Below are 25,930 nucleotides of genomic sequence, written 5' to 3'. Positions count from 1 at the left end.
AGAGAGACCAGCTCCTGAATTTGTAACATGAGAGACCCACAGCACTCCAGAAACCAGGCACATCCTGTCCTTTGAGAGTTTCTTGCAGAAGCAATGCTCATCATGGTGCCCTGTCTTCCAGTGGTACCTGTAGCTTGGTGTTGGTTGGTACATTACAAGTTATTAGACTACTTTCTTAGCTTCTTCAATAGCATGAGAAGGGCATTTCACCTCCAGACTGCAGAATCTTTCAGACCACTTCTTACCTATCTTTCATCTCCCCATCGAGAGGTATTAGCCATGCATCAACAGCACTTTAATGCTGAATGAAACTGAGAGGCATCTTGTGCCTGTGAGTAGGCACCTTAGGTTAAAGGTAAGCTCCTGCTTCTCTCTTAGTGTGAAGTGGCAGCTTCAGGGAGCACATCAAAGGAAGGTGGTAAAGCAGCAGCTTGCTGCATGTGCAGGGGTGTGATTTCAAGGCTGGTGACACTGCCAGTTCAGTCTGTACCTATGGGCAGGTGTTGTCCTTGGGCATGGAGCCACCAGGCTTGTGTGTGGCAGGGTGACAGCTCTGCTCAGGCTCCCTTGGGAAACTTCTGATGGAGTTCGTTAGGAGCAGGCTTGCGGGGAAGGCACCATTCCCCTTTAGTCAAATGGCAAAACAGTTTTAGCTCAGAGAGCCTCTGAGTAGGCTCCTCTCACAGCAGCCAGCCATGTGAATGAAAGACCAGAGGTAAAGGATACTGTGAAAAACACCCACTACATTTTTCCTTTGTAACTACTTTGACTGACTTCTTTCAGATCTGAGAGAGCTGGCAAGGAATGCCTTCCCTTCTCATAAATGAGATTTCAATACCCCAAGAAGTTGACAGTGTCCCTCTCTATCCTGTATGCTGACATTGTGGAAGGCTTCAACTTAACCCTGGTAGTTAAGCTGTAATTGTCAGAACTGTGCTGGGAGAGGCCGGTGAGAAGTGACACACGGATCTTCTTTTTTTAAAATGTCACTCATCCAATTGGCTTTTAATAAGAACACTCTCCAGGCCGTCTCAAGAAGGACCTGTCTGCTAACGGGCACATATCACAACGTTCTTGATCACCTCCTCTTCCCAGGCTTTTCATTGTTGGTTAAGGAGCATTGATGTGCCGTGAGATTCTCTCGTTACAGTAATTCCTCTGCATTGGACTAAAAAGTCCTCATGGGAGCAACCCCATACAGGCTTCTCCATCTACTCCATCTCTGCCTTTTGTGAGTCTGTGTGTGACACTTCTCTGAACAGTGCCCTTAGAGAGCACTTCTGGCAGTAAAGCTCTAAAACGCTGGGATTATCCAAGGAGAGCCTTTTTAGCTCAAAGTACATCACAGAATAGAAACTGTAGACAGCTTAACCAAAGCAGCGGTTTTGCAGTCTAAGCATCTGGTGTGTACTCGGGGGACTGTGGCTTGACTCCCATCATCTGCCAATCAGGTCATGACTTGGCACAGCAAGATTTTGGGACAGCGGCGCATTGCTCTGCAGAACTGTCACCATCCTGAAGAGCTGTCCTAGGAGAGCGTGCTGCTCAGCAGCCTTTTGCTATGGCACATCTCGGCACAGAAGGGCTCCACACCTTCCCAGGGTCTTCCACTCATGGGAAATCTGCAGGGCCTCTCCCTCCTGAGGGGTCTCCTCTTTGCCGTTGAGCTTTGCTTCCTTGAGTAAAGCAGCCAAAAGCAGCCAACCATGTCCAGCCTCAGCTCCCATCTCAGCATCGTCCCTTAAATCTTCTGATAGTGACTGAGCCTTGCTCTGCAAAGCAAAGGCACCTGTAACAAGGGCTGAGTGGGTGCTTGGTGGTGTGTAGCACTCAAATCACACCTGACAAAGAGGAAGCAGCTTGCTGAAGGGGGAGCACACGGCTGTCACCTCCCGACAGCCATGACAGATTCACAGGGCTCTGCCTCTCTGTCTCACCCAGCTCTGGAAATAAGGAGAGGCTTGTCTCAGCATTCAGAAAAGCTGGCACTATCTGGGTCACACTAAATCTCTCACTTATAGCCAAGAAGCCTGCTCTTCTCCTGCCTGCTCCTTAACCTGTTTATATAGTAACATTGCTCAAAGGATGCGGGAGTCGAACAGAATAGAGAAATTTCAGTTTTTTTAATTTGCTCTGTTCTGAGTAATGTTTTTGCTGGTTGGTTTGTTCAGGTGTGTGCAGAGAAGGGATACAGTTCTGGGCTCATCTGGAGAAAATGTGTTACCTGAGGATGTAACTAGAGCACGCTGGCACTGCAGCTCCCTGGGTGATGCCTGCCTTGCTGGGGACAGAGCAGCCTGGTGAAATTGGATGAACTGTCATCATACAGGGGGAAATGCTGAGGCATGAAGCAGGGGAGTGATTTGTCCAAACCCAGATTGTGCATGCATCAGGCTGCCAAACCCCAGCCTTACAATGAGCCTTCTCCTGTATAGGGCTAGTAAGAACAAATTCTACACACTTCCTAAGACTACCTCTGCCTCTCCACCAGAGAGAGGCAAAGAAGTTAGCCTGTTCTTGTGAGACCAGTCAGCTGTAGGCAGGGTGGCGCTTGCAGCTTTTTGCGAAAGAAAAACGGTTAATCTTACTGAGATTAACAAAGTTGCTTTTTTGTGCTAGCAGCAGCATGCAAGACTCTATGGTTGCCGTGCTTCCTTACACAGCTGTTGACAGAACACTCTGTATCCTGAGGAGCTCTTCAAAGAGGGACGTCTTGTTTACATTTCCTCCTTTCTGATTTTGCTCCATAAACATACATAGTTGTCGTGTCACTGAGCAAAGAGAGGTGTGCTCCAGTTTACTTGCATTGCTTGGACCGTATAAAGCATTCCAAAAGCTGAAATGAAATGCAAACAGTCAGCTAGCCATCACGTGTGAGAAAATGGTTAAGAAAGCGCTTATTAACAGAAAACAAGAGCTGTTTGTACATCCTGCTTTTTCGTTATCTCAGTAGAGGACGGTGCTGGGTCATGTTCATGCCTTAGCTGTGGCGAAGTAGAGGGGCCTGATCCTTCAGCATGCCCTGGATGCTGTGGTCCATCCACCAGGATATGATTACTGATTTTGTGAAAGAGACCTCAGAGGTGTGAGTTTCCATACTCAGGTTAACTTTTAGCCATCTCAGTTTTTAGCACAGAAGTCACATATCATAGAACCATAGAATGGTTTGGGTTGCAAGGCACCTTAGAGATCATATAGTTACAATCCCCCTGCTATAGGTAAGGACACTTCCCACTAGAGCAAGTTGCTCCAAGCCCCATCCAGCCTGGCCTTGAACACTTACACCTAAATTCTTCCCCTGACTAATGTATTTCTCTGAGGCTGAGGCATTAGGTGAGGCTGCAGCCGAGGTGCTCTGTGCTCACCCACTGCTGGAGAGGCTGCTTAGGAGCTGTGAGAGCATCAGGCAAAATGGCACTTAAAAACATCAAGGACAGGAGAGACTGACAGAAAAGGATTCTCTGCCCTGGAATTGGTGCCACAACCCATGTCTAGATTTTTTAATGGAAAAGAAAACTTGTGCTGGATGTGTGTTCTCTGATTTATCTCTTTGGAAATGGATAAGATTTTAGGAGGTTAAAATTTTGAGAGGTTCAGAGGAGGAGGAGATCACTGTGCTCCTTCAGCAGCCTTTCACATGCATGTGGTCCCTAGCTCTCTCTCCTCAGTTTTCTCCCCCTCCCACCTACTCGTGAGCACGAGCCTGGGAATGGGATGCATCAATTCAGTATCATCCCAGCAAGAGAAGAGCCTCCTCTGTCGCTATCTTTAGCTCGGCGGGTGCACCCTGCCTGCCATGAACTCAGCACAGTGAAGTGTTTAATTCAGCCTCCTTGCTCATTTAAAAAGGCGGCTGTTGAGCACTCTGACCACCACAGCTCCGCTTTTACAGCTGGCCATAAATTTCCGAGTGTGCAGTGATATCTTTAGCTTTGACTCCAGAGATTTCCTGTTGAGCTGCAAGATGCAGTCCTGCAAGCGCGCTGAAGCTAAATATACCCTCTCGGGCTGACATGTAGCCAAACAAACAAGGGCAGTGTCAACACAAGGTTTTTCCAGTGCTGAACCCGTCGAGGTATTCTGAAGGAGGTGGGGCCTAGTTCAATTAATTAGGCAGTTAAGTTTGGTTTTGCATTTAAATAAACTTTGGGCCTCTTTCTGTGCTAATCTTGTTTGTATTCCCATAGAAAAGAGCGTGTGAGCTCTATTGCAGCACTTCGCTCTGCACCCAGCTTTGACTGCTGAATCCAGTGTGGATAAAGGTTTTCATCCTGTAGGCAATGACTTCGGCTTCAGGAAAACATTGTGGCTTTTCAGTTGTACCAGTCAGCCTGGCCACAGCCTTTAAGAAAGAAAATCTGAAGCATTCTAAGACTAGTGAGGGAAAATAACAGTATATAAATGAGACACGCAGCATTGTCTTGTGTCTCTTCCTAGCACCAGTGCCAAACTGGTGCCACACATTTTGTGATTCTTCCGAGTACAAGCTTGAGAATGGGAGTATCTTTGCTGCCTGAAATTTTAGAGGTGATTTTATTATGATGTGGTTTTTAACAGCCAATGCACTCCTCATCGTTTCACTTAAGATACAGATGTATTTTTAGGCTGTAAGAAAATATATTGAGGGGAAGGAGAAAGCTGATTAGTCTTTCAGGTTGTATACTTGATTTTGCCATTGTAAATCTTCAGGCATTTCCTCTTGTAAGCAGATGTGTCCATGCCCAGCACCCACTGAAGATGCAGCAGGCTGTCCTCACCTGCAGCTGCATTTGATCTGTGTGAGTGGTTGATTTGTGTGGAGCTGTTTGGTTTCCAGAAGGGAGGTTGCTACCAGGTGAGCGTTAGCTGAGGCTGTCACTGTGCTTACAATCTGTGGAGAGCTACAGGACAGAGGTTCCCACTCTGCTATGCGGAGCAAGAAACAGAAGGCTGGGGCACTCCAGGAGCTCCCTATACCATGTCCCCTAGCAGTTGTTCATAGAGTCATGGAATGGGTTGGGTTGGAAGGGACCTTAAAGCTCATCCAGTTCCAACTGTCTGCCATGGGCAAGGACAACTTCCACCAGATCAGGCTGCTCAAAGAATCGTCCAACTGCTAGGGATGGGGCATCCACAGCTTCTCTGGGCAACCTGTGCCAGTGCCTCACCACCCTCATAGGGAAGAATTTTTTCTAATGTCTAATCTAAATCTCCCATATTTCAGTTTAAAGCCATTCCCCTTTGTCCTATCCCTACATGTCCTTGGAAAAAGTCCCTCTTCAGATTTCTTGTAGGCTTCTTTAGGTACCAGAAGGCTGCCTGGAGCTCTGCCTTAGTTCGTATCTTTGCTGATTTTAGTGAGTAGCCAAAGGAGCTGGAGTTCACCGCAGGCTGTTTCTGAGAAGTCAGGGAGAGGAAGAAAGAATGGGTTTGATTTATGGTTGTCTTTTTCCTGGGCATTGGCACTATACCATTCTTCAGGTGGTGGTGTGTTTATGATTTGGTTTTTCTTAAGAGAGAAATGTCTCATCATAAGCAGTGAGAACACATACTACTACCTCAGCTCAGAGTAACAGATGATTCTGGAAGGAAGCCAGCAGAGAAAACATGCCACTTCTGGTTAAATAAAGATAATAATGCTAATTGATGAGTATAGGGCAACAATACACATTGGTAATGTGCTGTGCTTGTCAAGGAGCTGATTTTTTTGCAGAGACAATCTGAATGCTGAAATCTGCCAATTCTGTTGTGGTCTGGAGTTGACTGACAAGGTTAGGCACGTATCACCGTGCTGGCTGAAAAATCACAAACCTGTTCCTGAAGCTGATCTGTCTTATTAGGGTGCACAGTTATTCAGGTGTCAGTAGACAGTTGCTTGAGCACTGCAGTTAAGCTGGCAGTGCCCATGACTTGTGAGCAGCACAGCATTCGGGACTCCTGGCACTGCCACCAGTGGTGTGACCTTTCTGCCTCAGCGCTGGGTTTCTCACAGAGGAAATGTCCCAGATCACACTCTGACCACTGGCCATCTCTAGCAGGCCCTAAGCTGACTTGGAGGTCTGGCAGCTTTGGAAGGTCTGATGTCAGCCCTCTGAAAGCACAGTAACTCTGTGAATATTAGCTCGGCATTTTTCTAAAGGCAAAGCCCCTACTGCATTTTATTCACAGGCAAATAGCTGTCAGAATATGAGGAAAGTCCTTCTGTCTTTGTGCCTATCTGTGATAACATTTCCTTATCAGTATCTTCTGCTACTCATTCCCCACACCTTGCTGGTAGCTGGTCCCTGTTGGTGAAGGCCAGGAAGATGCCAGCCCTGGGAGGGACAGTGAATCTGGTGGGCAGCACAGTTGCAGTCTGGATTGCAGATGATACCTCAGTGTTACACATACGTTTTCATGCATAATACCTAGAAAATCAGGTTTGGGACCATGAGGTTGAAGTGCAGTGAAAATTCCACAAAATGTCTCCACACAAAGGATACAGCTCTGTGTTTTCAGCAGGCTGCCGTGGAGGTGCCTGAACACTTTGATTTTTAGACACTGAGAAGCAGGCGCGTGTCTGCAGAGACTCATAAAAATTGTGACACTCCTAGTAGTCATGAATGCATCTTTTATTTGAAACATTATGAACCCAGCTCACCAGCTGGAATATGGCACAGGAATCTTTTTAGAGGAATATCTGATTAACCGAGTTTGCCAAGTAAGCAACAGCACTGCTGAAAACAGTGACCCAGACCTGTTAAACCTGTCTTAAGCAAGAATCTTGATTCATTTAGGTGCTTCCTAGCATGTTCCCAGCTTATTGCAGCGTTGCAGGTAGTTTGGGAGGAAAAGATTTTTAAGATGCTAATGACAGAGTTACAGCTACAACCTAAGGGGAGGGGGAGCTAAACAAAAGAAGGATTCATTAGAGAACAAAAGAAACACTGGAGGCTTTGAACCTAGGAGTCTCCCACACATTAACTAGGTGTACTGCCAATGTGCTACAGATGTGCTATACATGAACACATAAGGTAATGATACGTCTACAAAGGGCTGAATGCATCTGTTTGATGTTTTGTAGTGAATTATATTTAAGCAGGTGGGAAGCTGCAAACTCCCCAGTCCCTCCATATGTCAGAAATATGATACTAAGAGGGCCACAGATATCTTCTGCGGGTTTTGTAGAATCACAGCTGACTGCCACACCATGTGTTGGTAAATTGAAGCCCTGCTCTACCATTGGGAAGTACAGCCTGTGCTTTCACAGAGGCACCCTTTGCTTGTCTGCATGAAGGGTTTGAGATACCAGCTCTCTGGACAAAGTCTTTTGGATACAGACAAAGGATAAATGTCTGGAATGGAGGAGGCAACTCGTATCTCTGGGGATTTCAGGGCCTCTCTTTTTTCATGCCTTGCCAGGTGAATACTGGAGGGATGGTCAGAGGGAGGTTGGGAGAGAAGATGGCTGTGCAGTTGTACTCACAGTAGTTGGTCCTCCAAACCAGGATTCATCACTGAAAGGTTAATACTGTGCCTAGAACCCAGGGTGGGGCAGAAGGAAGCCCAAGCAGAGTTATTTATACCACAAAGATGTATTACAAGAGTTTGCCCAACAGTCTGGTTTGTGCTTCCCTGCAGAGAATGAAGAGACATCCCTATCAAGGATCCTATTCTTGTGATCAAGGCTGGGAGTTGCACTTCCAAGCTTCATTGGAGTTTCCCTTTTTTTTCTGAGCCATGGACAGGATGTGGCTGTTGCTGGTGACTTCTACAACAGTGAGCTTGGACCACTAGTAGGATGAGACCAAGGAGATCTCCAGGGAAGCAAGAAAGGGGACGGGATTCCTGCAGCTGCAGAAAGATCAGGGTCAGAATGAAATTACATTACAGATACCTGTTTGTCTGTAGAAATGCAACAAAAACACTCCTTTAAAAATCAAGTTCTTCAGTGTTAGATTTATTTAGATCTACGTGTATAGCTTTTCTCATGCTATTCCATCTTTCACCATTGCACATGGGTTTCTTGTTGAGGATTTGTATATAAAAAGTATCAAGGCTGGCTAGGAAGATCTTCAATTGTAGGTTGTTCCCTTTTTCACTAGGCATTAGGAAAAAAATATAAGGAAATATGAAGGCTGGGCTAGAGGAGGTCACCAATAATCTTTGCACCTGCCAATCCCATTAGCTCCTTCAGATTTTGCACTGTAGGGGCCTAAAGGAAATATGGCCTAAAAATAGCCATCCAGCATACGAAAAGGAGTCAGCCAAACCTTCCTTCAGCTTTAGCCACAGCTGCCTGAGCACTCTGAGCTGCGGTAATAGAAAGCTGCACTATGGAAGCTCTTTCCTTTTCTCAGGAGACTTGATTTTACAAAGGATAAAGAATGATGGATGAGAGATCTGTCCTGTTTTCAGTTAAATAACTTCTAATACCACCTAAGAGGAAGCAGAGAGATTCTGTCATCCCATCAGCGTTTCAGATACATGCGGAGCACAGCCTTGGTTTGATGGCTGGGATTTTCAATCACTAGCACTCTGCCACTTGCTGTTGTTTTCTTCAGCTCAATATGTAGCTTTGTGTTGGCACTCTGGGACAGTCAAATTCACAGTGATGGTTAGGGCTGAAGGTTAGATTAATGAAGGGTGGCATTCTTTGCAAACAGGGTTATTTTTCCCCTTAATAACTTCAACAAGACTTCTCTGAGGTTCATGTTTTTCTCTTCCAGTTCCTTTTTTAATTATCGAGATAATGAAATTATAAGGATGAAAGTGGGGGCAGGGGGAACCCAACTCAAAGCCCACAGAATATAATTGCTGTGTTTTTTTCCCCAAAAAAGCAGCCTGTAGTGTTCACTCACGTCAGCACTAGCTCAAACAAGGCACCACACTTGAGTGGCAACTGCACCAATTAGCAGCGCTGCTGTTGGTTTGCGAATTGCATGTGAAATGTAGAATTTGTCCAGAAGTGCTAATGCAAATCGCTCAACAAAAATGTGCCCTCTGTGTCAAGTCTTTTCACTTGTTCTGACACGCTGATGTCTTCCCAGATTTCTCTGATCGGCAGATCCCTCTCTCAGTTGACAGCTACCAGAACTCACGAAGCAATGGGAATATTTTGTGTTGCCATTAGTTGTGTTTCTGCCAAGAGGGTTACAAGCTACTGCTGGGACCAGTTACTTGCTATAGAACATCATTTTGACTTTTTTATTTATAAAGTGCTGGGCTTCACATTTCTACAATTAAATGCTAAACGCCCAGTAAACATGTGAGATTTTACCTGTACAGACGTTCAAAGACATGGCTATCTGCTATGACAGTAGTGCAGTCACTTTGCATGTGTTCAGCATCCTCTGTTCTTGCATCTGGTGATAACCTTTGGGTCTCTCCGTATGCAGCTGAGTTACATTTGCTGTGAGAATTGTAGCTTAGCATTTCCTGACTTTTTCAGCATACAGCAACTCATCCTAATATTGTGTCCTTTAAAAGCAGAAGTGGAGCAAGGGCACATTGAAATGTTGGTGTTCTCGCATCTCCAGAATATAAAACAGCATATTTAGCTGTACACAGATTTAAGTGGTATTTGTAACTGCTTGCACTCAGGGTGGGTAGCACCTCTGAGTGGCAGTCACAGTTTAGGAGGCCCATTGTACTAAGCTCCCTGTAGATTCAGGATATAAGTGTATTTCCTTCCAACCAAAGTGTAAGATAAGAGATAACACAGGGAGACAAACACACCAGGGAGTACAGGGAAACAGAAGAGACTGGTGGACATCATGGAGATAGGAATTTCTATGAATGTAACTATACCGGGGCCAGAGTTCAGGGTCATATTTGTACGATTTTGAGAATCTCTTCCCAAAATGAAAACCAGCAGGGAGGAAAGCGCGAAGGCACTTCCAGATAAAATGGAACATGTGGAAAAGAGTGGGTCATGATAAGGTGATGGAAAGTCTCAGCAGTGAATACAAGATGATGCGTGGGGTGGCATATACTGCAGCTGGATTTGAAAGCAAGAGAGGGTGCTGAAATCCAAAACCAGGGGAAGCCAAGAGAGGGTTGAGGAGAGAGTGATGGCACAGTCAAGATGATGGGCAACAAAAATGGGGGCTAAGGCAAAGATGACAACCACATCATGGGCTGAGTGACAGGCAAGTGGTCGTGTTGCCCATGGGGACGAAGAAATGGAAAGGAGACGAGACCTAGGGAGTAGGATTAGAGCTTACTTTGAGCTTGAGCTGACACATATCCAAAAGATGATCCCAGGGGCAGGGCATGAATTTAGTTGAAACAGATGGGAACTGCCTGGGACAGAGAGGTAAGTCTGTGAGTTGGTGGTGTAGAGAAGGTCCTTGAATGTGTACAGAGAGTGAGTGAGCTTGCTCAGAGATACGAGTCAGAGGGAAAAGAGATGAAGGACAAGGACGCAGACCCACAGAATGGTGGCAGGTGGGAGGGTGAGCAGTGATGAACTCATCCAAGTAACACCGAGCAGGCAACTGAAGGTGTTGGAGTCAAGTAGGAGCACTGGGAAGGGAGGACCAGATTTCCAGTGGAGTGCAGTCAGTGGTGGTGGAAGGAGCCGTCTGGCTGTGGCAGCGAGCCTGGCATAGCAGTGCAGAGCTGCAGGCAGACAAAGGATATTAGAGACTCTGTGATATTGGTTTCTGTGACAGGCGAGAAGTGAAAGCCTGTTTGGAAAAGAATCTGTGTTGGAGATGGAGGCTAAATTCAGTCTAAATCGTATAAATCATAGGCAGCACACTTGATAAGCTTAGAGATGACAGTGAGAAGAGAGAGAGGACGAGAGCTGGAGAGTCACTCAGAGTCAAGGGTTGTTTGCATTTTCTTTATTTTTTTAAAAGCATGAAGATAAAGCATCCTTGTACTGTAAGGGGAAGGGGCGAAAGAAGGCAAGATATAAAGGAGGAAGAAGCAGATGGGGGCAAGAGATGAGAAGACAGGAAGCAGTGAGGTCACCAGAACAAGCAAAAGGGCTGGCGACCACTGATGAGGCCACTGCCTCTGCAGCCAGGAGGGGAGGGCTGGGCAGGATGTGAAGGAAAGGCAGGGGGAGAGGGAGATCATGTCTCGCTTTAATTCTCTCGTGGGAGAGATCAGCACAATCCTGTGCACAGACCTGTCTCCAGTGAAGGCAGGTGAAGGCAGCACTAGAGAACCGAGTCAAAGGCTGCTGTACAGCAGCTGGGATTGCAGCTGTGAGGGCTAGTTAAACTGGCAAACATGAGTATGCATTAGGAAGATGGCAGGATAGAAAGGAGGCAAAACAGCATTCATGGTGTGGAGGAAGTGAAAAAAAAAAAAAAAAGGTGTTTAAAGCTTTAGAGACAAGTAATTGTCTCAGAAAAGGTATCAAGGACATCCAGAAAGCCTCAGATGGTGTGAATAAGGGCTTGATCAGCACAGAAGGCCATGACGTAGAGACCTGGAAGTCTAGGGTTAAAGTCAGTACTGCCAAAAGCCAAGCTGAGTTAGGCCTTGCATAAGAAATTAATTCAATAGTGGAGTTTTCCTTAGCCATATAAATAATGGGGACCTCAGAGAGAAGGGAGGAGCCATGCAGTGAAGGGCATGTCAAGGTTTAAAGACAACCTAGGCATGGCCCAAATCAGTATACCTCAGTTGTATATATGTCTCAGTTTTCACTAGGGCTAACAAGATTGAGTGTCAAAACAAAAGCCAGGTGGCTAAAGGAAACACAAGGACCACATCCAAGGTACAAGGAAAATCAGGTGTTTCAAATACTGGAACCAGGTGATCTGGGTAGCCTGGATTCCAGGATGTTAAGAGAGCTAATTTGTGAAGTCACAGACCTGGTGTGCCCATTCCTGCCACTTCAGCGTGTCGGCAGTTAGTTATTTGAAACCACAGCAATGATAACGTGGCCTTGCTGGGCAGCTGCAGCAGAACACCACTTCCCTTGGTCTTGCCAGCTACCTTGTGGAAATATTTTGTTCTCGATTTTAGGTGGAAATGCCACCTGCAGAGGGGCTGCAACCAAAGACAAGGGGGTGATTACAACTCTTTGAAGTCGGTGTCAGACAGGGGAAGACCATGGAATTTATGTATGAGTCTGTAGAGTTGACTGTTCTATAAGCACTAACGCATCTGCTTTGGTGCTTTTATCAGTCACACTTGTCACCTGCCAGAGCCCACCTGAAACCAGAGGCACTGCATGTATGTGACATGCTCTCCTGCTGTGTTTCTTGTGGGCATGGAGCAGAAAGAGGTCCTCACTTCACCTGAGTCCTTTAGGTGTGTGGTCTTCCTCCCATGAGGGCACGATGTGAATGAGCTAGAAAATGGTAGTATTAAAGGAGCTGTTGTGCCCTGCAGATCATTCAGGTTGTGCCAGGAAACACCGATAAAGACTATACAGCTTTACTGCACGCACCAGGGCAGGGCATACATGCTCCCTGGCCCCTCACTGCATTTCTGCCAGGCCAGAAGCCAGCGCAGGGTCAGGGGCAGTGTAGGGGAGGTCCCTGGAGGCATGCAGAAAGAGGGCTGCTTTGTTAGAGCCCCAAACCTTTGCTCTAAATCTTTCTGTGGGTTTTTTTTTGCCTTGGCAGAAGCAACGACATGGGGCGATTGGAGCCTCTTCCCAATTTTTGAGGTAAGGTGCCTTCTGCCTATGGGAAGGAGAGCATATGGCCCACTGTGTTTATTTCTCAGCCAGGATTCTTTCAGGCTTGGCAAATTACATGCTGCTTGCTGAGGAGCAACACAAGTGCCAAGTTGGAATTTCTAAAAATGAAAGGGATTTCATCTATCACAGCACAGAGCAAAGGATCTGAAAAACGCCCGTAAGTGTGAAAAATACCTTTTTGTTTATGTTCAAACAAAACAACCAAGTGGAAATTTAACAAAATTTCACCCAGAGTTAAAAAAAACACCAAACAAACCATTAAAAAAAATCCCCACAATGGTCCACAGGAGACCTGAGGCAGCTTCTGCCAGGCATGAACTGGAGCCAGGCTCCGTGAAATACCTCAACAAACGGCGAATTCCATGGGGTACAAGGCGATAATGTAGTACAGGCTCTAGCCATTAGAAGAAAAGGGGCTGCCTGGTCACGGGTTGGTGTTTGCTGCTACAGAGCTCCATTAAAGCATCTTTCCCTCATACTTCTGCTTTTTCCAAGCCCCACGTTTTTCCCTGTGTGTGCTAGGAGCTTTTCTTTCTCTTACAGCATTTATTTTTACTGTGTCATTTTCCCTCTGTTACCCCTTTTCACTGGCCCAGTGTGACTGTTTGTTTTAACCATTTGCCTGCTTTCATCTTCCATTTTTCTTCTCTCCCTCTTCTGGGGAGCTCTTTAGCCATGATTACCCTTACACTTCACGTTAGCTTTCCTCCCTCCTGCTCCAGGATGCACTTGAAGGGGGCATTGATTAAAGCTAAATCCTTGACCAGGAGAATTTCTATCAGCTCAGCTCTTCCCTCTGCTTTGCTCCCGGAGCAGCTTCCAAAGCCCCAGGAAATTTGGCAAGACAGATCCAAGCTGTCACCGAGAAGGCAGCCGCAGCTCCTGTGGAGCGGGTTTGTACCTTTGAAACTCCTCAGCTATGCCTGTAGTAGAAGGCAGCAGGGACAAGCTGTAGAAGAGCCATGGTGTGGGCTGGTTTTTCAACTCTCTCCTCCTGCATGTGGCTCCCCGAAGGTTGCTGCTTGCTCGCAGAGTGGTAGGGTGCACTGTGAAATGCCATGATGGCTCAGCTTCCTGCAGCAGTCTTTGAGGGGAATAATTACAGCCTTCATAATATGCATAAAATATGAGGTTGGGCACTTTGGTGTTTCTTCTGCTTCCCTCCCTGCCACAAGCCCTTCTCCGGGGCTGGAGCATGGAAACCGGTGGTCATGGGGAGCACAGCTGCAGAGATGGTGCCAAGAGGCCAGTTAGGGGTGGGCTTTGTGGCGCAGTGCCAGCTCACTCAGGCCTCTTGCCCCAGAACATAGATGCCGAGCGGCTGCTCTTCAGGGAAAGGAAGACTGCTGCGTGCTCCTGCAGGAGGGGAGCTGTATGTGGGAGTAACCTCTGAGCAGCCGCTGTGCTGTAAAACCGCACCCGGGCTTGCCTCACAGAAACTTGTCTGTGCAGCCATTCCCTCTGCGGTCAAATTAATGGCTTGATTAACCCCATTACTTCACTCCTGCAAGAAAAGTGTGTAAAACACCTTTTCACTGGACCATGAACACTGGTGCAAATGGCTCAAGAGCAGGTGACATTTCCAGAGCAGGAGGACTCACTCCCATTGCAGGGAATGGGTGAAAGTGTCAGAAGCTGCCTCAGCTGCCTCACAGACCTGCTAGAGTCACAGAGTCATAGAATGGTTTGGGTTGGAAGGCACCTTGGAAGCAATCCAGTTCCAACCCCCTGCCATGGGTAGGGACACCTTCCACTAGACCAGGTTGCTCCAAGCCCTGTCCAACCTGGCCTTGAACACTGCCAGGGATGGGGCAGCCACAGCTTCTCTGGGCAACCTGTGCCAGTCTCACCAACCTCATAGTAAAGAGCTTCTTCCTAATATCTAATCTAAATCTCCCCTCTTTCGGTTTTAAGCCATTCCCCCTTGTCCTATCTATACCTCCCCTTGTAAAAAGCCCTTTACAGATTTCTTGTAGTCCTTTTCAGGTACCGGAAGTCTTTAGCTTTTAAATGGTATTAGAAAAACGGGTTCTCATTTTAGAACCCTTTGTTACGTATTTCATTACCAGAAATGAAGAAAGTAGTCCCTGTGATGAACAAACAAAACCACACAGGAGTAATAGTCTAACAGATCCTGTTTGTTCTGTGGAAAGACTAAACTGTATTGAAAACAGAGGGAGGAGAAATGCAGGCGAAGGGAGGTGAAAGGAAAACAAACTGGCTGCGTGCAGAGGTCTGGTGTCAAACGTCAGAGGGATCTTGCTCGCTCAGATACTGTACGAAAGACCATAGCAACCAGGGGCCCGGGGAGAAAGGAGAGGGTAGGCTGGTAGCCCCTCCCTGAGACTGCGTGACAGAAGAAGCAGGTAAAGCAGTATGCTCTGCAGAGCCTGCTGCCGGAGTCAGCGCTGTAAACCCAGCAAATTCCGTCCCTTCAGCCTAGCTGAACATTAGCTCTTTCCAGGCAAAATAAAGTCTGAAATGAATGGGTTTGTAATTCCTTTAGTCTGTCAGGCGGTACCGTTCTGCGAAAGGTGGCTTTGCCTTGGGCAGCCTGATTTAGAGAGGATTAAGATCCCCGCCAGACACAATAAGCAACAACATTACAAGGAATTGAATAGAAATATTTGGGGGGAAATAAAGGAACCTGCTTTCAGGATGTTCTGAAAACAGCAGGCAGAGGTGATGCTTTACTGTGACATAGTCTGTGGAAACGGAGCCATATTTTTGATCCCAGTCTAATAGGTTGGAGAGCCCCTTTTATAACACAGATACACAAAACCAGGCATGCAGTACCACAATAAATGAGCAGTGCCTGTGAGCCTGACATCAGCGTGGGGCAGGAGGAGCAGCAGCACAGGGCTGTTCTATCTTGTACATCGCAGGGCATTAGTCGCACCACTAAGTTGTGTTTATCCAGAAGGGCTGTCATCCTTGAAGGCATCAGAACATGGAGATCTGCCATTTCTGATGGGTAATGAAATCATAGTGTAAAAATTTGATTCTTCTTTCTGATTCAAGACTCTCTCCAGCTTCCAGCCCTCCTGTCTGGTTCTGCCTTCTTCACTGGGTAGAAGAATCCTTTAAAGGATTTAACCCCTTGTGAAGGTATTCTTACATGCCGTGGTCAAAGCAGCTCTCAATTTTCTTTGTGGCAAGCTAAATGGCTTGAGCTCTGTAAGTGCAGACACTTTCTGCCTCAAATCATTGTGTCTTTTTCTGCTCTGACTCTAAAATGTAGATGTCTGTTGTGTAAATTTTTCTAGTACCATTCTTCTCATGCACTGTGCAGGATAGGCCACCTTCTGGCTTCTATTTGCTCTTCCATTTTTTGTATATTCCAGGACTGCATTAGTTCACATACCACAGAAGGGCACCATGAATTTACATCCAATTGTCTATTTTGCACATTAAGACCTTTCTTTCAAGTCCCTGCTTCCCTCAGCTTTTTGGGAAATGCTTTGTTCCCAGGCACAGAATACCCATCCTCTGTTGATTGCCTGGAACAGCCTCTTTTCCCTGGGGTCTGGCTCTGCCCCCCAGCCTACAGCAGCAGCAGAGCTGCCTCACCATGTGCAAGGGCTCTCATCATCAGATGAGTAGCCTTAGCCAGGCCCTATCTGCACTTACTCGCACCCAGCTCTCGGGGCATCAGCTGGTGGTCATTCAGCTTGTTCTGAAAGAAAATTGTGTGATTGCTTTTAGCTGTACTTGGGAGATTGAATGATGGGATGGAATAAATCACCGCATGGTAAGGAAGAGGCATGTAAGATTTGAGACAAAGACGAAAATACCTTTTCCGCTCCCTTTAGTTCTCTTTTTAAAGTAATTTATGTTTACTGTGCATAACTGTGTACACATGCCTACACGTCACCTCCTGAACTCCTGCAGATGATCCCCTCCAGTAGATCCCTGGAAATAACACTGGGAGGACACAGGATTTGTCCTCCTGTTGCTGAACTAAGCATCAGATTGTCAGCAAAGGGCAGCTCCTGTGTAGGCATTAACTAAACAGACAGATCCCTACAAAAGTTCATCTTACTAGGTGCTCTGCAGCTATACAAACCCACCCGACGTGTTATGCTGCCCATTTGGAAATTGTGGTTCCTTTTTTGGCTCTGTGAAGGGCAGCTTGGCTCTTTCAATACCTGGTTTTGCTCGCAGAGGTTGAATTCGTGATTCTGTCCCTGGGCTGCTTTAAAGCAAGTGGCTGAGGGTCCCTGGGAGGCTTAGCCAGGGTCAGTGCATGTATTGAACTTGCTCTGCAGCATGGTCAGGTCACGGGAAGAGGCCGTGGCACCTTTCCCCCTTGTGTACCCCCTCGGCTTCCCCTGCCCCTCAGTGAACACCTTGCTACAAAGCTGCAGCTTCCCTGGTTCCAACCAGAGCACATGTAACTCTGAACAAGCCACCATTATCAAGAGAGGGAGGGCTGTTTGCAGCCTGCAAGTAGCACACAGTGGCTTTGGGTGTTGCTGAAAATAGCCAGCGTGAAAATCAGGAGTCACACTGTGCCATCTTCCCAGTGTAACAGGCTGATGAGAGGCAGGCTGAGAATACAGCGTATTTCCCATTCCAGGACATCTTGTCACTCTCCTGGGGGACTACATTGCCTACACCCATGCAGGGCATCCCTGGATGAACAGGGCCCTCAGGGAAAGAGCTGGGCTGTCCCCTTGCTGCTGTGGTTCCCCGGGGGATCCCTCCCAAGCAGCGGCAGCCTGAGTCATGCAGTGAGTCAGGCTGTGGGCATGGGCTGATGCGGAGGTGATACGCAGCCAGGAGCTGGTGAGCTGGTAAGGATGTCTGGAGAGTGAAGAGGCAGCAGTGCCAGTGCATGGAGAAAGGAAAAGATAGAAGCAGAGCAGAGAATGTAGGAAGGAAAAGTTGTGGCTGCCCCATCGCTGGCAGTGTTCAAGGCCAGGCTGAACAGGGCTTTGAGCCACCTGGTCTTAGTAGAAAGCGGTCACTGCCTGTAGTGGGGGGATTGGAACTGGATGAGCTTTAAGGCCCCTTCCAATTCTAACCATTGTGTAAAAAAGGGAGTGGGGAGGAGGAGCAGGAGGTCTAGGGGCAGAAAGGCTCAGGGTGCAGCAGGAAGATGAGGAGTTGGCAGGCTGAGCAGGAGCAGAGTTGTCAGTGGAGCTTGGATTAGTTCTGTTTTGAAGCTCTGTGACTGCTTAAGTGCTGCGCTTAGACAGAGCTGCCTGACTCGGTGCTTTGCTCCCATGGTAAAACTGCATCTGGCCTGGAGCAGACAAGGTTTGTAAGAGGTGGTTGTGTAGAGCCTGGTGTTGCTTCTTTCATTGCCAGTTCCCAGCCGCATACATGCATCCCCAGCCCACTTCCAGGCTTCACCTCGAGCTCCAGCAAGGACAGTGGGAGGAGGGTGGGCAGCTGAACCTGTGAGCCCACATAGCCCTGTGTCACTGCTGTGACAGGGCAGGGCTGTGTAACTCCCCATCGGAGGTTCACAGCTCCTGGTAAAGGGCTCTGCTCCCAGGGCCGAGGAAGCATTTTCCTGCCTGTGGAGACCTTTTGCCTGGGCTGTGCTCCCGTTTCCAGGAGACACAACGCAGGGCTGCTCCCGGTGATGTCAGCGTGGCCTTTCATCATCGGCTGGGAAGAGCTTTTGCCAAAAGAAATGGAAAAGAGAAGAAATATGCTGGGCGGGAGGATGGTGTTCTGGCTTGATGAAGGCTTGGCTTTAAACCTGTTATTAAAACTGGAAGCAGGAAGTTTTTGCTATGAGTAGGTAAACTCTTGTACCTTGAAATGACTAAACACACGAGACTGGAAGTAACACCTTTGTGCTAATCCTTGTGTTTCCTCCAGCTGCTGCACAGGGCTCATGTCAGCTGGCCCAGCTCCTTTCAAAGCTTTCCTCCTTCTCAAACTCTGGGATTAGCTGACAGTGTAATACGATACAGGATGCAGTGCATTACTGTGGGCTGCGTGTGTCCCTCAGCTGTACCTATGTGGGCATAAGAGCCAGGACAGTAGTTCTGTAATGAGGTTGTTGTGAAGGTGATTTAGGGAGGTCTTTGGATCAGCTGTGCGCTGAGGCTGGGTAGAGGAAGCTCCAAGTGGTGTCACTTCACAGCGTGCCCTCTTGGTTCTTTGGTTCCCCCTCCCTTCTCTTTTTCCTTGTAGTGGCTGCAGCAAAGGCTCCATTATTTGGCAGTGTGGCATCGCTTTTGTCTATAAATGGAAGCAGTTGGCCCACCTCCCAGTATAACACAAGATAGTCCTGTGCATCAGTTATGCAATCTGTAGCTTGATGACTTCATCAGAAGTCGGGGGAGGGCCAGGAGGTGGTAGGAAAAAGCCTTCACCATCAGCTCTGCTGGAGACAACTGATGTCTGCGTGTCCCCCCCAGAGCAAGGAAAGTGGGAGCTCAGTGACAGGGGTGGGATCAGGGAGAAGTGGAAGGAGGAGCAGGGAGGGACCTTTCAAACCAGGGCAGATGTTAAAATAAGAAGGAACCTAAATACTGGAGAGAGGCCTTTCAGCAGAGAGCCCTGTAGGGAGTATCTGCGCAAAGCAGAGTTGTGGACAAATTGTGTTTTGCCGTTTCCTCAGAAGGGTCCTTGAAAACCTGACCTTCATGCAGAAAGGCTGATCCTAATTTCCCAGGCTATGCTCAAGCACTGATTTTAACCCTTTCACTGACTGGGTTGGGGTGGGTGTCATAAGATTACTTTCCTGTAGGTTCCCAATCTACACAGTAATTGGCATCACTGAAACTGTGATGAAGCAGATGAATCGAAACCTCGCGCAGGTCCCCTGGTATGTTTTGTGCAAAGGATCCTGGAGGTCCTTCCCATCAAGTTCGTGGGTTTGGATGAGTACCCATCTCTCCAAAACAGCGAGGGTCAAGTGAGCAAATGCTAAGGCCTTACCCAGCCTGGCAGAGAGTGTGCCCAGCAGTGCCCAGGCCGGACAGGGTGCGTGGAACCAGCCCCATGGTGAGGGTGCCGGCTCTGGGGCTCCACGTTGCTCACGCTGGGGGGCGCAGACAGCAAACATGGCCAGGAGACATGGTGGGGGTAGGCAGCGCGGGGTGCATGGGTGCTGCTGGGTGGGACGTAGATGAGAAGAGAAAATCCTTCGGCTCTCTTACAGGAAGGAGCACCCGGAGTACGGGCTGGGGACCGAGCGCTACACCTGCTGCTATGTAATACCCCCCGGTCCTTATTTCCAAACACGGCCCTAGCCGCCCGCCCGCGCCCGAGCGAGGCTCCCCCCGCAGCGCGAAGGGAAGCGCTGCGTCCTTGCCGGCCCGGCAGCGGGGAGCGCCCGCCGGCTACGAGGGACACCCCGGGGGCGGGTGCAAGGCGCCCCGGGCACCGCTGCAGACCCCGGCGGCCGGGTCCCGCCGCCCCCCGGCTCCCCTCTCCGGCCGCGGCGGTCCCCGGGCGGGCCGCGGGCGGGCAGCGACACCTGCCGGCGGGCGGCGGCGCCGGGAGCCCGTGCGGGCGCGGTGCTGGGGAGAGCCTGGCCCCCGGCGGCTGCGGGGAGGCGGCTGTGCGATCACCCCGGCCTTGTGGCGCTCCATTTTCGTGGCGCTTCACTTTCGCAGAGCTAAAAGGCAGCAAATGGGATTAGAAACATCAAGAGAAAGCCGGACGGGTTTAGGGGAAGGTGTCTGGGGCATCACCCGCCTGAGTCCTTTCAGCTACAGGCTGTTGGTCTGTTGCTGCAGGATGGGAACCTCAAATAAAATACATGACGTGGTAAAATCCTGAGATTCTGGTACAGTATAGGGGGAATTTGTGCTGCCAGCTCCCGCTGTTCGTTTTGTGTGTCTAAAACCTCAGCTCCTCAGTCCAGAGAACTGTGTGAAACTGCTGCTAGCAAGAAAGGGAAGCAGAAAGGGAGAGAAAATACACTTCTCTCCATGATGGGGGAGAAAAAGTCTAGGAAAACATGACTCTGAAGTTACGTATCCTGAATGGAGATAAACCTAGTACCCAGCTTTATCATTGTGTTATTCATGAGTGGCAAAGTGCTTTTGCTTTATCTGCGGGGGTTTTGCCCTCCAGGAGAGAAGAGGAACCTGCTGCTCAGTCACTGTGGGCTTGGCCGTAAGCATCTTTCCAAGGAGTCTTAATTTCTTCAAGCTCTAGTCTTCACCCATAAACTCAATGCTTGTTCTTAGTGAGCCTTTATTTCCCTTGGCTATGGAACACCATGAGTAATGAGGCCTTCTCTCTCTCTTTGCACAGGAGCAGCATCAAGTGGGGCTGTCCCGGACCACGGGGCCTATGCAGCCTTCTGTCCCCCCAGGCTCCAGCAGCGTGGTCACAGGCACAAGCTCTGGGGGTCCCTTCCTAGGAAACCAACCTCAAGCAGCCATCATGAAGCAGATATTGATTGAGCAGAGGGCCCAGCTCCACGTGATAGAACAGCAGAAACAACAGTTTCTAAGAGAGCAAAGGCAGCAGCAGCATCAGATCCTGGCAGAGCAGGTACGGTACCCATTTGTCTCAGGTGCTGCAGTGCATGCTGGTGTTTGAGCATGAGCACTCCAGAAGGGCAATGCCAGTGCTTCCTTCCGTGTTTGGTAGTGCTCTCTCTGTAGCTCCCATCGTGGTATTTCAGTGAATGTTTTCAAAGAGGTATCTGTCTCAGGCCTACCATTAGCTTGGCAAATACTACCCATATTCCCAGGGGTGAGCTTGACAGTCACATGGGATTTTAGACACTGGAAAAGTTAGCTCCAAGGGGAGTGCCTTTAAACTGAAAGAAGGTAGATCCAGATTAGACATTAGGAAAAAATTCTTCACTACGAGGGCAGTGAGGCGCTGGCACAGGTTGCCCAGAGAAGCTGTGGCTGCGCCATCCCTGGCAGTGCTCAAGGCTGGGTTGGACGGGGCTTGGAGCAGCCTGGTCTAGTGGAAGGTGTCCCTGCCCGTGGCAAGGGAGGATGGAACCAGATGATCCCCCATCATGGATGAGGCCCATTCAAGGGCATAAACCCAAGAGCCAGTCACGGGCTTGGCTGCTGAAGGCAAACCTGAAAGTGTTGAAGAAAATACAAGTCTGAGGCTGGCGAGTGTGCCGAGGTAGATGAAAAGCAACAGAGTCACAGTGTTCAGGCTCCTAGCTTTTGGGTGTTTTGTACCTAACAAGGTTCCCTTTACCTTTTTTATAACACATATTTATGAACATAGGGATTAGTACTTGCTTCTTTCCCATCTTTGCTGTTCTCTGACTTCCATTACACATCCTTGGTTTTGGACACAATGTTTGTACAGCTGCAGATGAAGCACCAAGACGTGTCCTTTCAGTAAGTGCTTAGTTGAGTATACCCTAGGCTTTGAAAGCTCTGGTAAACACACTCTCTGTTTTTATAATCAGCCCTTGATTCTGTTTTAGATGCATGAGTATTCATAGCAAATAACCACAGAGGAGCAGTGTGGGCTGGATCAAGGGAGGCAGGGATTTTACAATTACCTGCTCCCCAAATATCATTCCCTGAAGCACAATGGCCTCAGTAGCCATTTCTGTTTTGGCTCAGGGCTGATCCTGGGCTGCAGTGCTGAGGTCAGGATGCATTACTCCTTGCAGCCAAGTGTTTTGAGTGCAGAGGTGGAGGAAAGTCTTATCCCAGGAACACAAATCCCTAGATCTTGGCAGGGCTGGGAGAGGGACAGGGTGTGCAGCTACAGTTGGACCTAGGTGAGCAAAGTTAATTCATATCCCTCCCTCTTCTTTCAGCCTTAAGACAGTGAAGTTCACACTGTAGAGGCCAAGATGAAGTGGCTGTAAGCAAGGAGAGATGATGTTAGCCTCAGTGCTTATTCCTTTTTGAACCAAAAGGACTCTGTGTGCTGAGTAGCCCAAGTGCTCTCAGGAGGACACTTCAAATGGCTCTGCTTGTCTCTCCAGAGCAGTTTGTTAGATAAGAAACGCGGCGGCTCTGCTGCAATACTTTTGCCAGCAGCCTCTTTTGCAGCTCACTAATTAACCATCTTTTTCTCTCTGCTCTCTTCCCCTTGTTCATTTCCAGCAGTTGCAGCAGCAGTCACATTTGCCTCGGCAGCACCTGCAGCAACAGCGGAGCCCGTATCCAGTGCAACAGGTCAATCAGTTCCAAGGTAAAAGTCAAATTCTTTTTCCTATATTGGAGCCAACGTATTGCCCCTGTAACGGGCATGTGAAAGCTCATATGTTTTGTGGACACCAGGGTTTAAGCAATGTGCCAGAACAGGAAGACAGGCCGTGGCACACTTGCACATACCACATGTTTTACCAAAGGGGAATGCCCAGGTTTGTGTGTTTAGTTGAGTTTCCAATTTCCTCTCTGCTCCCGTCAGTGGAAGCTGCAGTTTTTATTTGACATTTGTTTTGCCTCTTTCACATCTGGATTCTATGGTTTTATCTTGTTTGCCTCAACTCTCATTACGCTCTTTTTCTTTCCCAGCTAGTGTCTCTCACTGTATCTTGGTGTTAGCCCTCTTCATTCCCCGCTTTATAGTTTGATGAGCAGAGAACTTCAGAGAGGTCATCCTTATCTGGAGAAGTGACTGATAAATGTGGGAAATATCTGTCAGTGAAATATCTGACATGGAAATGGAGGATTTTAATGAACTCAAAAAAGTTCAAAGCGTATTCAATGTGTTCACAGATAACTGAATAATGTAAATACAGTCATTTTGGCTTAGAAAAATAAGTTAATTCCGAGCTTTTTAGGTGAAAAGCATCAGCTATATGTCTTCACTAACCATGGATCCTAAACAGACATGAAGCAAACACACACCTGCACTGTGTAGTCATGACGGTGTCATGTAACTGCAAGAGAAAACAAGGGAGGCAAGCGGATCGTAGTTCTCCTACCCAGGAAGCCAACAGGCAGTCACATCTTCTGACAGTATATATCAGGGTGGTTCCTTCTAATCACCTTCTCATTCATCTTTGGCAGCATAAATTCTGTATAAAATTATTTTTTTCCCCCTAATAATTCATTTGCAAAATCCAAATGTATGTGCACACTGCCACACGTTGAGATGCACATGTAAAATCTTTCTGCATTAATGCTTCTTTGAAACCTTGCCTTCATATGTATTATTTAAAAGAAATGGGGAAGAGAGTTTAGGCTAATCTGACAGAGCAAGGAATTAATGTTCATAAATGAGCTGATTTAAATATAAATATTTCAATATTTTTCCTATTTTGTCACAAGGATGTAATCCTGTGCAGTAGGTTATGTGCAAATGAGACCAGAAGGTGGCCCAGAGTCTTAAAATCTGTTGCATCTCTCTTTTAACTACTCCTTGTCTGATCTCCTGTCTCTTATGCCAAACACGATAGTTAATAGAACTAGTGTGTGAACTGTGTGCTGGTAGTGACTCCTTTGGAGGTGTTCAACTGCCATTTTCAATTTAAAAATAGCTAGAGATGCATTATGTAAGGGTTTAACATCACCTGTATCTTCAGCACTTGCTGGAGGCACTGTAAAATGAGGCTGCCTCTAATCACGGGAGAAGGAGGTGATCTAAATGAACAAAAATCAAGGGCACCCCAGTGCCAGTCATTATGGAAGCAGTTTGTTATCATGGAAAAAGTAAAAGCTGCCACTCCGTTTGCCCTATTCAAGCAAGATCCAGATAGTGTCTCTTCATGCTACAAAGTGTTTCATTTATCTGTACACTGGAGCTGAAAGCATCCTCCAGAAGCTTATCCTGCTGTGACAGAAAGGCAGGGTAGCCATCCTGTTCGTTATGTGCAAAACTGGAGGAATGGCACTTCCTTTCTTCATTCCCATTTCTCACAGAAGCCAAGCCAATGTAAATGACAGGGCCCAGTACTCTCTGTTCTCCATGGATGCTGTCTGCCACCAAGGGACAACACATAGGGGCCGAGTTAAGAACACTCAGATTTTGTTGCACAGTTCGTGACTCTTAAAGCAGCCATCTCATATTTACGTCTTGCATTTAGTAATGTGTGAGCTGGGTGTAACTGTATGCCTCATCCTCTCACAGCTTCACCAGCAGGGTATTGTATGTAGTTGAGGATGGTAGTGACTCAAATCCACAACGAACCCATGGCATAATCAGAGCTCCAGTGATTGTTTTTAAATAAAGACAGTAAATACAGAGGGATATTGGCTTCCCAGAAATCAATAGCTCCCCCCACCCCTGAAAGGAAGACACAAGGATGGTTCAGCTATCTGCCACGATGTGGAATTTAACGAGGTTAGGATTTTCTGGTTTCCCATCACTGGCCTAAGGTGGAGTAAAATGTGCTTATACTATCGATTCACTAATACACTCTCCCTGCTGAAAGTGTCCACAAAAAACAATTTTTCTTCTTTCCATGGACTTAATCAGTAACAGTGATATAGAAAATCCATTCATTTATGCCTCCTGAGCTATTAAAAAATTGATTTGCCTTCTGAGCCTGACATTTCCATTTTCAAGGCTTACTTTTGAAAGACAATGGAGATATTTAAGAGAGAGCTTCAAATGGTAAACTGAAGTTCAGCTGCTTTGCTGCCATTGAAGACTGCTGGAAGCTTCCTCGCTTGCTAGAAGCTGAATTAGGCTTATCTGAAGAAGATAAGTGCTACTGAATTACAGTATGGATGCAACTTTGAAGTCTTAGGGACTAATTTTTTCATGGGGGAGGGTGCACATTGTCACTGGTCCTGGATGGAAAAATACACACAAAATGAAAGAATCAGGTTTACTTTTGAAAAGGCTCTTTGACTCCTAGGTCACTTCTTAAAACTTCAATCTCTGGTGCTAGTGAGGTAAGAGAAAGGCAGGCCTGTTTTAGTGCTGCATCTTCTGTGTCTGCCTAGCTCAGGCACCTGAGCAGTTATCATCAGGGAGGCAACCATGGCTGTAATCATGCACTTGTGCTGCCTCAATTCTTCAAGAATCTGAAGCTATGAATCCCTTTGGGTGCATATCCCCAAATTGTCATAATTGAGAATTACTTAGAGAGTAAATCATTGGCCTTTTAACCTTGCCAGCCTCATTTTAGGCCTTAAGGGAAATTAGCCTACTTGCCTGCATCAATGGTATTCTCTGCTGAGCAGCGTACTGCTTCACAAGTTGAATACATAACACAAGCAGTGATTCTTGCTTAGGGTAGCACTTGAGCTGGTTTGACTGTTGACTTCAAGGAGAGGGGACTTGTCAGGTCAGGACAGAGGCTGCAGCCAGTGTGAGGTGGGGAACGCATCACCTCTGAAATGCAACTAACATTAGGCAGCAAGCATACCTCCCAAGGACGGATAACCTTCTAGCTCAGCTAACCTCCATGGGAAACAATAACTTCTTCAATCAGCC

General features: G+C 47.5%; 1 protein-coding gene across 3 annotated transcripts in view; it reads left to right on the top strand.

Annotated features, from left to right (window-relative positions):
- Positions 1–25,930, top strand: part of MAML3 (mastermind like transcriptional coactivator 3) — a 252,127-nt gene that overhangs the window by 222,065 nt on the left and 4,132 nt on the right. For 2 of the 3 annotated variants that reach the window (XM_065687517.1, XM_065687508.1), the window contains 2 exons: positions 20,858–21,100; positions 22,645–22,732. In XM_065687517.1, coding sequence (XP_065543589.1) covers positions 20,858–21,100; positions 22,645–22,732 — 331 coding nt within the window. The remainder of the gene's footprint in view (positions 1–20,857; positions 21,101–22,644; positions 22,733–25,930) is intronic. The other variant, XM_065687524.1, reaches the window with a different exon arrangement.

The sequence above is a fragment of the Lathamus discolor genome, chromosome 1 (genome assembly GCF_037157495.1).
Source record: "Lathamus discolor isolate bLatDis1 chromosome 1, bLatDis1.hap1, whole genome shotgun sequence".
In the NCBI taxonomy this organism is placed as follows: Eukaryota; Metazoa; Chordata; class Aves; order Psittaciformes; family Psittacidae; genus Lathamus; species Lathamus discolor.
Note: the sequence above shows the minus strand (reverse complement) of the source record. Positions and strands in the feature narration are given on the sequence as shown.